The 12,825-nt window shown below is 33.5% G+C and overlaps 1 protein-coding gene across 4 annotated transcripts in view; it reads right to left on the bottom strand.

Annotated features, from left to right (window-relative positions):
• Positions 1-12,825, bottom strand: part of ANKHD1 (ankyrin repeat and KH domain containing 1) — a 91,407-nt gene that overhangs the window by 20,058 nt on the left and 58,524 nt on the right. For all 4 annotated transcript variants that reach the window (XM_028493302.2, XM_028493297.2, XM_028493298.2 and 1 more), the window contains 9 exons: positions 8,412-8,557; positions 7,792-7,903; positions 7,172-7,317; positions 6,526-6,668; positions 5,870-6,083; positions 4,006-4,181; positions 3,629-3,791; positions 1,377-1,472; positions 796-912 (listed from right to left, as the gene is read on the bottom strand). In XM_028493302.2, the coding sequence (XP_028349103.1) occupies positions 796-912; positions 1,377-1,472; positions 3,629-3,791; positions 4,006-4,181; positions 5,870-6,083; positions 6,526-6,668; positions 7,172-7,317; positions 7,792-7,903; positions 8,412-8,557 (1,313 nt within the window). The remainder of the gene's footprint in view (positions 1-795; positions 913-1,376; positions 1,473-3,628; positions 3,792-4,005; positions 4,182-5,869; positions 6,084-6,525; positions 6,669-7,171; positions 7,318-7,791; positions 7,904-8,411; positions 8,558-12,825) is intronic.

Raw genomic sequence — 12,825 nt, 5'->3', positions numbered from 1 at the left:
TAAAGTCTTTATTGAATTTGTACAATGTTGTTTCTGTTTTTTATATTTTGGTTTTTTAGCCACAAGGCATGTGGGATTAGAGGTAAAGCTTAACCTCTGGACCACCAGGGAAATCCCTTTCTCATTGATTTGTAAGCAATTTTTTCTTCTGTTTTTAACTTACAAGTTTTGGTTTTTTTTTAAATAAACTAAAAATTGATGTCAAAATTTTAGCATCTCTCAAAATGATCTTTTTCCTTCCTTTTATCATCAACAAAATATCTTAATGTTAAGCTATCTCCTGCATTCCTATAATAACTCTACTTGATTATGCTATTTATTCTTTTAATATAACTTCTGGGTTCATAACAACACCCTCCTTTTCCAGGTAAGCACACTGAGCCTCAGAAAAGCGACCTTTTTTTTAAACTTTTTCCATTATACTACCACACATCCTAGGAAACTCAGACACTTACTCTTTAATTAAGGATCTAATAAACCACTTACAGCCCAGATCTTATAATAAACAAAAGATTTCCAATGTTTAAAAAAATTTCTTCCCAGACTAATATTAAAACCACTTAGGCAGTAATGCCATTTGGAAAATTGTGATCTGCTCAGAAACTAATTCCTCACTTATATGGTTAAAAATATTTTTTATGTATAGGTCAGAATCAAAAAATTGATGGTAGTTTGATAATCTATTAATCATTTTTTAAAAAGAGATTTTGTTACGATTATGGTCGTATCAGTGGCAAATTTATTCTACTAGATTTTCAACCATTTCTAATAAGGAAAGTTATTTTTCCCACTCACCTTTTCCAGATCAAGTTCCTTTAAAAGAATACTTGCATTCTTATTTGCTTCTGCAGCCTGCTGGTCTTTAGCCTTCACAATTGTCTCAACACACTGGTGACATTTTTTCAACAGTTCCTATAGTGGAAAATGGAATTATATAAATATAGGAACACATAAACAGACCAATAAAACTTGAGCTGATAAATATACCAAAGTTCAGGGCTTAAAGCCTCAAATTACTGAATATTCACTAAACCAAATTAAGCTATCCTTTGAGTCTAGTCTTTGATTGAAAAATCAAAATAAGGTACCATTTTCTAAAAAGTTTGTGTTCTTAGAAAATTTTCTAATCAGGCTAATAGTCTAGTAATAAACTTTAGCTGCAGTCACTGTAATTATGGTCCATAATAGGAAGGAAATCTCAAAATAATTTATAAAAAATATTATACCCATTCTTCATTTGCAAATGGGGCAACTAAAGCATAGAAAAATCAGATGATCAGTCTCATAGAGGATGAAAAGAACGGGCTGCTAACATATACTCTGGCATATAATTCAACAAAGAACAAAAATGTGCTTCAACAGCATACTAAACCTACCTTATCTGTGATTGTTGCTATGTATCTCATGCATTCTATATCAGAAGGGAACTGATTGACCTCTTTCACCAAATACTGAACAACTTTTACATGACCCTGTAAGAAATAAAACAAAAAATACACAAAAGAATACTTTGAAAATTGGCCCATATGCTTAAAAACTTAAGGGTAAAAGGTACAATAACACTTGAGAGTCTACTAAACTTAAAATTGAAATTATGGGGCTTCCCTGGTGGCGCAGTTGTTGAGAGTCCGCCTGCCAATGCAGGGGACACGGGTTCGTGCCCCAGTCCGGGAGGATCCCACATGCCGCGGAGCGGCTGGGCCCGTGAGCCATGGCCGCTGAGCCTGCGCGTCCGGAGCCTGTGCTCCGCAACGGGAGAGGCCACAACAGTGAGAGGCCCGCGTACCGCAAAAAATAAATAAATAAATAGATAGATAAATAAATAAATAAATAAAATTGAAATTATGAAAATAAAAACAGTGTTGAGTTTATAAACAGAAAACGATAAGTACAACATGCTGGGAAATATATGGTGGCCCAAACGACATTTCTCCTGAATTTAATCTGCCCGCATCCCATTGAAAATAGACAAACTTTAAAAAAAATATATCTCCTAGAATAAATCTATTAGTAAAATAAAAATTGGTGATGTGAAATGAATCTCAATATAAAAGGGAAATTAGTCCGAAAACAAAGAGGATGTTCTAGATTTCAAAGCATTATTTTGGCTCTATCTTACAAAACTAAACGAGGTAGGTTGTCATATTTATCTTGAGTTCTATGACTTGAATCTAGGTAAAACACTTTCTAAATGCCATTATCAGGGGCTGGATGATCTGTAATCAATTATAAGTATATCTATTTTAACATAACCAAACTTGCATTGTTTTCCCTCCTACTAAAGTTCGTTTAATCTTCAAGAATTAGTCTGATGGGGGACTTCCCTGGCAGTCCAGTGGTTAAGACTCCACACTTCCACTGCAAGGGGCACGGGTTCGATCCCTGGTTGGGGAATTAAGATCCCGTACACCGCACAGTGCGGCCAAAAAACAACAACAAAAAAGAATTAGTCTGATGGTGACAAAAATCAGAAAAGTGGCTGCCTCTGGGGCAGGGAATTAACTGAGAATGGGCATGATGAAACTTTCTAGGATTATGGAAGTATTTTATATCTTTATGGAGTATGGGTTACATAGGTGTATGCATTTATCAAAATTCATGTACGTTAGATTTGTGTTTTTACTATATATAAATTATACCTCAATTAAAAGGAAAGAAAAAAATTGAAAAAAAAAGGGAAATATTTAAGATTTTTTTTTAAGACTCATAACTTACACTGCTCTCATTCAACAGCTATTTACTGACCATCTAGTATGTGTCAGGCACTGAGCTGAACAACTGGGTATAAACACTGGTGAAAAAGACAGTCATGAATCTTAGCCTTCATAGATCTTGTAGTCTAATTGGGGAGATGGGCATTAAAAAAGTAATACATGTTTGGATGTATAATTACAAAATGAGATAAGGAAAATAACAGGGAACTATAAAAGAGAACAAGAGAAACTTTTCAGATTGGGAGTTAGAAAAGGACTTTCTGAGAAGTGATATTTAAGGATGAGTAGATATTAAAGGATGAAGAGAAGTGAACCAGGTGAAGAGTAAGGGAAAGAACATTTCAGGAAAGGAAAACCAGTGAGCAAAGGCCCTCAGGAATTTAAAAATTTAGTGCATTCTAGGCCAGTGGCTGAAGTGTAGTGACCAAAGGGGAAGGGGAGTAGAAATGATTGGTCTGAGGCTGGCATGAGCCATATCATGCAGGGCTTTGTAAGCCATGTTAAGTAGTTTACATTTTATCACAATTGCAATGGGAAAGCTTTGTAAAATAGAGCAGATAAGTAAGCCTTAATATATACAGGAGGTATAATAAATTTTTATGAGAGTCCACTTGTTTTTGTTCTTTAGGTAGAGAAAACATTCATCTACATATAATATGTACTTAAATCTCACGTTTTATGTACAAAAACATAACAAAACTAGTCAAGACACCAAGTGATTTAACAACCAAGTTGCTTATAGGGAACTACCATATAGCTCTTAGATTTGGCCACAAAGAAACTGGAAAGACAGCAAAGGTTTGTATATAGAAACAGAGTCAATTCCTCAAGACCAATTTATCTTTCTCACGATTTCAACTTAAAATTTAGTAGTTTTAAACAAATTCTATCCTTTTTCCCCCACATCAAGTTACCTTGCGAAATGCTGACATAAGAGGTGTGATTTTCCGGTTATCTGCTGCATCCACATCAGCACCTGCTTGCACTAACAATTGCACCACATCAAAATGACCACCATTGGATGCCAACCAAAGTGGTGTGTTTCCCTTCTTGTTACGAACATCAATATGGGCTCCCCTATAAAAATCAAATAATGTTAATATAGTTTGTTTCCTATGAGAAGAGGCTTTTTCTATTTTTCTCTAATTTGTCTTTCATCTTTTATAAAATAGCAAACAAATAATCTGTTCTTTAAAATGTCAATAAAGTAAAACAATTTTACTAACTGCAAAGGCTCTGAAAAGTGAAAGGGATCACAGAAATTCTATAAATAAATATAAAATTTACCCACCTATTAATCAGGAGCTCACAAAATTTGTAGTGACCTTTGTCCGCTGCTATTGTTAAAGCAGTATCTCTTGAGGAAGGCACAGGGGGGGCATTGACATCTGCTCCTTTATCTAGGAGAACTCTTCCAACCTCTGCATATCCTCCAGAAGCAGCTTCCATCAAGGGGGTAAGACCAGTCTGTTTAAACCAAAAAATTATGTGAGTAAATTATATTAATTTCTTTAAGGGACTAAAACAATTGACTTATAAGTGTATTCTATCTCTGATTTTCTCTCACAAGAGAGCTAAGCAACATTCACTCTTAAGCTTTACTAAACAGCAAGTGAAAACTGTTAGGTTCAGTTAGACATGCTAGAATGATTTCTCTTATACTACCCTCATGCTAAAAAAATAAACAATTTCATAACATCTCTACTGTTATAAATTTACATGAGACAATAACTTCTTTGCACAACAAACAGAAATATTAAAACAAATAAAAAGAAAATTAAATATGGCACAATGTTCAATGGGAAAGCTTTGTTTAGAATATACTCTATCTTGTTTAGAATATACTCTATCTGAAAAGGCAGTTTGCTAAATAACCCAGGATAAATTCCTTAAATGCTACTCAAACTTGGGTAAAATAGATTAAAATATCATTTTATAAATTTTATGCATGTGTCTTTGCTCATTAGTCTCCAACATTTCACCAGAAGACTTTTCCTACTGGTATCATTATCAAAATAATATGGCTTTCTTTAGGACTTCTAATAGATAAATGGGTCACACTGAATACCTGTAATACAAAAAGTAATCTGTCGTGGTCAGATTAGATTTTAGTTGTCTTAATTGTATAATCTATGCAGCAATTTATTTTTAATAGTCATGCTTTATTTATTTATTTATGGCTGCACTGGGTCTTTTTTATTTTTTGGCTTTTTTTAAACAAATTTATTTATTTTTGGCTGTGTTGGATCTTCGTTGCTGCACATGGGCTTTCTCTAGTTGCAGCCAGCGGGGGCTACTCTTTGTTGTGGTGTGCGGGCTTCTCATTGCAGTGGCTTCTCTTGTTGCGGAGCACGGACTCTAGGTGCGTGGGCTTCAGCAGTTGTGGCACACAGGCTCAGCAGTTGTGGCTTGTGGGTTCTAGAGCACAGGCTCAGTAGTGTGGCGCACATGTGGGATCTTCCCAGACCAGGGCTTGAACCCGTGTTCCCTGCACTGGCAGGTGGATTCTTAAACCACTGTGCCACCAGGGAAGTCCCTGCATTGGGTCTTCGTTGCTGCGCAGGCTTTCTCTAGTTGTGGCGAGTGGGGGCTACTCTTTGTTCCAGTGCACAGGCTTCTCATTGTGGTGGCTTCTCTTGTTGCGGAGCATGGGCTCTAGGCACGTGGGGTTCAGTAGTTGTGGCGCACGGCCTCGGTAGCTGTGGTGCGTAGGCTCAGTAGTTGTGGTGCACAGGCTTAGTTGCTCTGCGGCATGTGGCATCTTCCTGGACCAGGGATCCAACCCATGTCCCCTGCATTGGCAGGTGGATTCTTAACCAGTGCGCCACCAGGGAAATCCCTGCAGCAATTTTTCTGATTGGGGTTTTTACCAATGGTAAGCACATGCCTCATTAAAGGAGTTCTTTAAGCCACTCAAGGCTGAAGTTGGAAAAAAGTACTGATTCTATTTTTCTTCACTGTCTTTAATAAAAGTCATGAATGGTGATAGTGTTCCACTGACCAATGGTCAGTGACACATTGTATAGCACTATTCTCCAGTCCTGCATTGGGGCATCAGTTTTAACTTATGACAATTTAAAATAGTACATTCAATTTAAGTTGTTCTTTCTATTAAAAATATATCTGAAGTAGATGACAAGTTATAAAATGCTTACCTTTGCCCTATGTTCAACATTGGCTTTTCGGTCCAGAAGCAAACTCACTACTTCTGCTCGTCCTTGGAAACAGGCCAAGGTGAGAGCTGTGTTCCGATTGGTCTCTATTTGGGCATTAATGTCTGAACCCATATCAAGCAGCAGTTTCACTGCAGGAACATGTCCATTCATTGCAGCCAACATCAGAGGAGAAATACCTAGTTTACTCCCAGTCCTAAGCGGGGGGGAAATGTGCTTAGAAAATTAAAATAATATGTTGCCTATTGTTTTCTTAAAAAGCATAGAGAACATAAAAAATGAAAAAGCTTCGGTAAGAAGAAAGGTTTCTAACTTCAATGAATAGATTTTATTTGTTTAGACTAATAATTAGAAGTAGGAAAATCTCACAATTTAAAACATAATCCCTATTCAGAGGCCATAAATTTCCAACTATATATAACAGTGTTTTCAGAAATGAAACCTCTTTAAAAACAGCAATGTTAGCTGAAATAAGCTTTGATTACTTATAAGCACATTATAGGAATAATTGTTGGCCTTGCAACTTTAGTACTATCTTAATTAAAAATGGTATCTGTCCAACTATTTAGGGGAAAACACTTAATTCCAAGGTAAAAATTTACTAATCATGAGTAATAAAATAAACAGGTGATAGATACCTTGAATTAATTTCTGCCCCGGCATTAAGTAGAATCTTAATGATATTAACATATCCTCCAGATGCAGCTAGACTCAGTGGTGTATAATCAGACACATTCCTATGTTCTTTATTTGCACCCCGAGCCAGCAGCAAGTCTACTACCTACAAAGTAAAATATGAACAGAGAAATCTAGTTTACACCAAGGGTCCATCTTATAATGAAGGAAGCACAAAGAAATGGGACCTATAACTTCCTTGTCTAAATACCTAACATTTTAATTAAACCCTAAATATTCAAATATGAGCACTACAGAAATGAATTCAATTTCATATCAAGGAATTCAGAGCTATGAAATTCCAATCATACTGAAACAACAAGTTGTTACTGTTTCTATTCCTCAATTATTGAGTGATAAATTTGCATTTCATGTGTTAGGACTGTGCTGTATTGAATCCCAATAAACGTAAGGATGATGAGAATTTTTATTTTGCCTGAAAGGCAAGAAACAGATTCTTTAAAAGGGCATTTACTATTCTCATTAAATTTAATATATAGAACACGTCAAAACACATGCAAGTTTTATTCATGTAGCTAAATTACTAAGCATATGCATATTTAAAATACAAGTAAAATGTTTACAAAATGAAAATTAACATTAACATACTTCCTGACGTCCACCAGAACATGCCAATGAAAGCGGAGTATCCTTAGTTCGTTCAGATTGTGCTTCTATGTCTCCACCTTTATCCAAAAGGATTTCAACAACTCCAACATGTCCTGCTGTTGCTGCCAGGATCAGTGGTGTGAAACCTAAATCAGAAAATAAAAATCTCAGTCAAATTTGTGTTTTTTAACATATTAAGGCACTGTTTTTAATTCTCTATTATTTTAGTAGGAAAAGGTCTTTAGGGCAGATACTTATAATCATTTAACATAAAACTGCTTTAAACCCTAATTTGTTAGTGACAAAACCCCATAAACACCTGATAAAAAGAAAATGCTAAGTCAAACAAAACTATTAAAGTTTATAGTCATAATAAACTTTGATACCTCTGCATGCTCTACTTTTAGATTAAGGAGAAAGCTAAACACAGCGTGCTTCCTTGATGATCTACAGTCTAATTTTTGAATTTTTGAAGAATAATTTGGCTCTGTAGATTAACAAATCCAGATATTCTTAATTGAAATATGCGAACCCATTCTTTCACTGAATAGTCTAGGAACCACTTATTGATAGTAAAAAACGAATTGTTTTCTGATATAATTACTCTCCAACTTTCTCACCTTTTTTGTCTCTGTGTTCAATTTTAGCATCTCGCGCTATGAGTACAGATACAAGTTCTTCATGGCCACCTGCACAAGCTAGTGTTAATGCTGTGTCATGGTTGCTCTCAGTCTAGGAAAAGGAAAAAAAAACTTAGATTTTTTTCTGTTTACAATGGGGTTATTGATTGAAGAGCAAATAATATTTATTTTCACAATTAATTACAATGAATCTTTCCCTTTCCAAACAAAGAAAATCAGAATGTGCAAAATAAATTTAAATAAAGCAGTCTAGGGACTTCCCTGGTGCTCCACTGGTTAAGAATCCACCTTCCAATGCAGGGGACAAGGGTTCAATCCCTGGTTGGGGAACTAAGATCCCACATGCCGCAGGACAACTAAGCCTGTGTGCCGCAACTACTGAGCCCACGCGCTCTAGAGCCCGTGGGCCACAACTAAGAGAGCCCACATGCCACAACTACTGAGCCTGGGCACTCTGGAGCCCACGCGCCACAACTAGAGAAGCCCACGCGCCACAATGAAAGATCCCGCATGCCACAACGAAGACCCCGTATGCTGCAACTAAGACCCGACACAGCCAAATAAATTACATAAATAAATAAATAAAGCAGTCTACTCACGTGTGCATCGATGTCAACTGAAGGATACACAGGAAGCACAGACTGGGAAGCCACATTGCTTGGAGACTGCGAACAGGGCTCAGGTGTAAGACATTCTGCCGTCTGAGAGGAACTGTTTGAACCAGTGGGCACTCTGCTACTCACAGCTGAAAAACAATATTCATATTGCTGAATTCTACTTAAAAGAGTAATGTCATTTGTGTACAGAAAAACACAGAAAACGGAAAATTCTATAGCAGTAATATAATGTAGTAGTTAAATCACAAGCTTGACTCAGATGGACATATGTTTGAATCCCAGTTCTACCAATGACTTTCTGATCTTGGGCAAGTAATTTAACGTCTCTGAACCTCAATTTTCTTATGTGTAAAATGGGATGGTAATTACAGTACCTCCATTGTAAGGTTGTTGGGAAAACCCCTTGAAATAATGAAGTAAAATACTGAGCATCGTGCCTGATATTTAGTGCATATACAACAAATGGTAGCCTTTTATATTGTTAATAGGGAGAAAATAGTTTCCAATAAAAAAAAGGAATTTCATATCTTAGTTTGTAAAAGCAATTAGATAAAAACATCCTGAGGACAATGCATTAAAAAAAAAGAAGGAAAAAAGAAAAAAGAAGCAGAAGAAGCAGAAAAAGGGGAAGAACAAGTTAGAATATTTCTCATATAAATAGTAGAGAGTATGTGTTTTTAAAATTCAATATTTACTCTGAAAATTTGCTAAAATGAATCAATGTCTGAAAATCAAACTATTTTAAAAATGAACATTGGAACTTTTATTTGGGACCTCAAAATCTGGTTTTTGAAACTGAATTAAATGAAATTATATCTTTATGTTTCTGCATATTTCTTTTCTTTCATGAGATGGAGTTTGCCCCATGAAGAGGGAAATAGGACCTATCTCAGAGGGATGTTGTGAATTATCCATGAGAAATGTGCAAAAATTATTTAACAGTGTTTGGTATGGTAAGTGACTAATATATATAATTATCAGGTATTTTATAGGATTTTCAGTACTATTAATCACTGCATTGAAAAATAAAAACATTACAATTCACTCAAGAAGAAAAAACTCAGAAAAAAACATATAATCATTAATAATACAGAAAAAGACAACAAAGTTTCAATGATGGCAATAACTTCCTCTTACCCACACTAAAAGTCAATCAAAAACACACAGGTCTTAAAGAAAAATGTAAGCATTTCAAGGACTGGAGAATGCTTTCTCTCTAGAATTTTGGTATGACTGGATCCCAATCAAGGATACTGATAACAAGTATGAAAGATAAGTGTAGTATGCTAATAGTACTACTATTATTATAGTACTACACTATATTTAATAGTATGCTTTAAATAATAGCAAATTTTATGATGTTCAGATATGTTTCTACATGAGCTGTCCCTCCCCCCTCGCAACAAATATATATAAAAAATCACATCTTGATAATATGAATTTCTACAGCTTCTGTCACCACATATACATAATTTAACTATATGGTTACAAATAAAAATGATTATTATAAATATTTCTTTTGCCTGTAAGAACATGCACAATGAAAACAAATCTTAAAAAATTTTTGTCATTGAATGAATTAAAAGCAGATGGTATTTTGTTATGCCTCCTCAAAACAGCTGATATGTTTGGAAACAGTTCCAGAAACAAGACACTAAACATTGATATATGGCACCTTTGTAATAGTAAGATTTTAACAGTAGTCGTATAATTATCAACATATATCTTACTAAAGAATTACTTTTCTATCATTAAATTTGTTTATTCATGTTATCTTTTTGTTATTATGAAAAACAGATATTCAAAAAAATTTAAAATAGTTGACTAGAGTGCTATATCAGAATGTGATGTTATAAAAGACTTTTTTACAGAGTTGGTTTTTAAAAAATACTTTTGTACATTTAACGGCTCTGTTACCAAAAATGTATTGTTACATTGATTGTACATTTTTGTACAACAGTATCCTCAAGACATTTTTTCCTCCCTGTAATAATGACAATCAGAAACATTCCACAGAAGTGAGTTTAATAGGATTAATTACAAATGAAAAGTTCTAAAGATAAAACTAGAAAGTAGCAAAGATTTTAAAAGTACATGTGGAATAAAGGTTTTATGAAGATAAAATTATACCAGGACTATGAAATTTTTTTCATAAATCCTAAAATGTTTTCTATTTCTGAACAAAATATCTCTGAAAATGACCAAAACAGATCACTATCACAAAAGTCACTACATAATTCAAATTAAATTTATGCACTATCCTAAAATGGGGTGATAGAACTAAATAAGTGCAATATTTTACTTATTCTTTATGAAATTTAAGATACTTTTGTAGGCAATATGGAAGACAGTAATAAACTTTACTACATAAAAATCTCAGATACTAGGTATACGTAAACTACGTTGCAAGGCCTTAAGAAATTAAATCACTGTAATGTTTTAGATAATAGTAACTTTATTAAATAGTTCCATATAAATAACAATCTATAAATAAAATATTAACATCTATTAGAAGAAATTATTACTTAAAGATATTTTACTGTAAATTCCCTCAAAGATAATTTCCTAATTACTTTTTTATTCTTAAGCCTAAAATGACTACCACAGGATTACTTAAAGCAAGATACTATGGAATTGGAATTTGTTTGAAGGGAGCCTATTAAGATGTCAACAACAGTAACAATGTTCTCAAGTCACAAAACTATATTAAACCTTACATGCACATCAAATCTTAATATAAAAATAATAAGGGAAATTGTTATTTAGTAGAATTTAAAAGTCTAAGGAAATAATATCTTTAATATAAACTCAGAACTTCAAGTTGAATCTGATGCATGCATATTTTACTTCTAAGGTTCTTAAACTGGCTGAACTGAGTTTGAATCTTAACACTTACTAGCAACTTAATTTCCATTAGCCTCAGTTTTCAACAGAAAAACAGAGATGGGATATGGACTTATTTTATACTATTACTATAAAGAGCCCATGAGATAATGTATATAAAAGCATTTAGCACTGAGCTTGCTGCATGGTAAGCGCTCAGTAAATGTAAATAAAGTGATATTAGTTGATTTTTTAACCAAGCTTCTTTATATATTAAGAAGGAAAATTTTACTAGATGTTTCTAGAAGTGCTCAATGGTCAAAGCTATTTTGAATTTCTTTAAATTGCTTTTTATTTTCAGACCTTAATTCTAGACATCTGAACTGAGAATCACTTGCTATTACAATAACTTCTAAAAGCCTGACACTTAATTTCAGACGAAATGGACCTGAACAACCATGCTTCCGATCAAGAGTATACATATGTTCTGGCTGACACTATATCAAGTATGATATGTTTAAAACTATATAGTTATGGCTGTCAATCAGCTAGTCAAGTTATGACATTAATAAATTATGTATCTAACCAACTCATTATAATGACAAATATTTTGAGAGTAGAACAGCAATAAAGAAAAATACTCTTATACTTAAAGAGTGAAACTTATTGCTATTATATATGAATATTATCTAAAGTAAAATTGTAAGATGTACAGTATCCTCTCTTCCTCTCTTTTATTAACTAGAGGCATAATAACTAGATTTAATTTAGGTAAAATTAATTATATCTTTGGTCTGATCTATAATTCTACTGGTATATTAACATATCATAAAATCATAGAATTAGGTATTTACCTAATTCATTCTTATTTAATTTATTTCATCTTCAATTAAGAAATTAAGAGAAACTTAGAGTTAATAAAGTTTTAAATTTTGAGGTAAGTCATCATTTTGAACAAAGAAAATCTAATTATTGCTATATATTTTAAAATGTAAGCTTCAGCAAAATGAAAAAATTTTTAAACGAAGATAATTTTTAGGGAATTCCCTGGAGGTTCAGTGGTTAGGACTAGGCACTGTCACTGCTGGGCGCCTGAGTTTGATCCCTGGTCGGGGAACTACATCCCACAAGCTAAGCAGCCAAAAAAAAAAAAAAAAAAAAAGAGAGAAAAAAATGTGTAATTTTTAATGTATTGACAGATTTATACTTTAAAGTATATTAATAGAAGAATATCGTACACTATGGTGGGCCAACTGTTACTAGACATTAATGTCTAAGAGAAATTAAATTTTATTCATTTATATTAATGTTAAATATAATTAAAAGATGTTTTCTAAACCAAATTTTTGAAGTTTCATGTGAACTTTGCAAAAGGTCATTTCAATTTAACAAATACTTCAGTGAAATAACCAGAATTTGACCTCCTCTACAAGAAACAGCAGTAAATACTACCATAAAGTTAATACCTACAAGTTCCCTTTAGAGCTGTTTCCCCTTTAAAAAAAAAAAAAAAAAAAAAAAAAAAAAAAAAAAAAGACAGGTCCTAAGTTCCAACAAACTAAACTGATCAATA

Source organism: Physeter macrocephalus, chromosome 8 (assembly GCF_002837175.3).
Source record: "Physeter macrocephalus isolate SW-GA chromosome 8, ASM283717v5, whole genome shotgun sequence".
Classification (NCBI taxonomy): domain Eukaryota; kingdom Metazoa; phylum Chordata; class Mammalia; order Artiodactyla; family Physeteridae; genus Physeter; species Physeter macrocephalus.
Note: the sequence above shows the minus strand (reverse complement) of the source record. Positions and strands in the feature narration are given on the sequence as shown.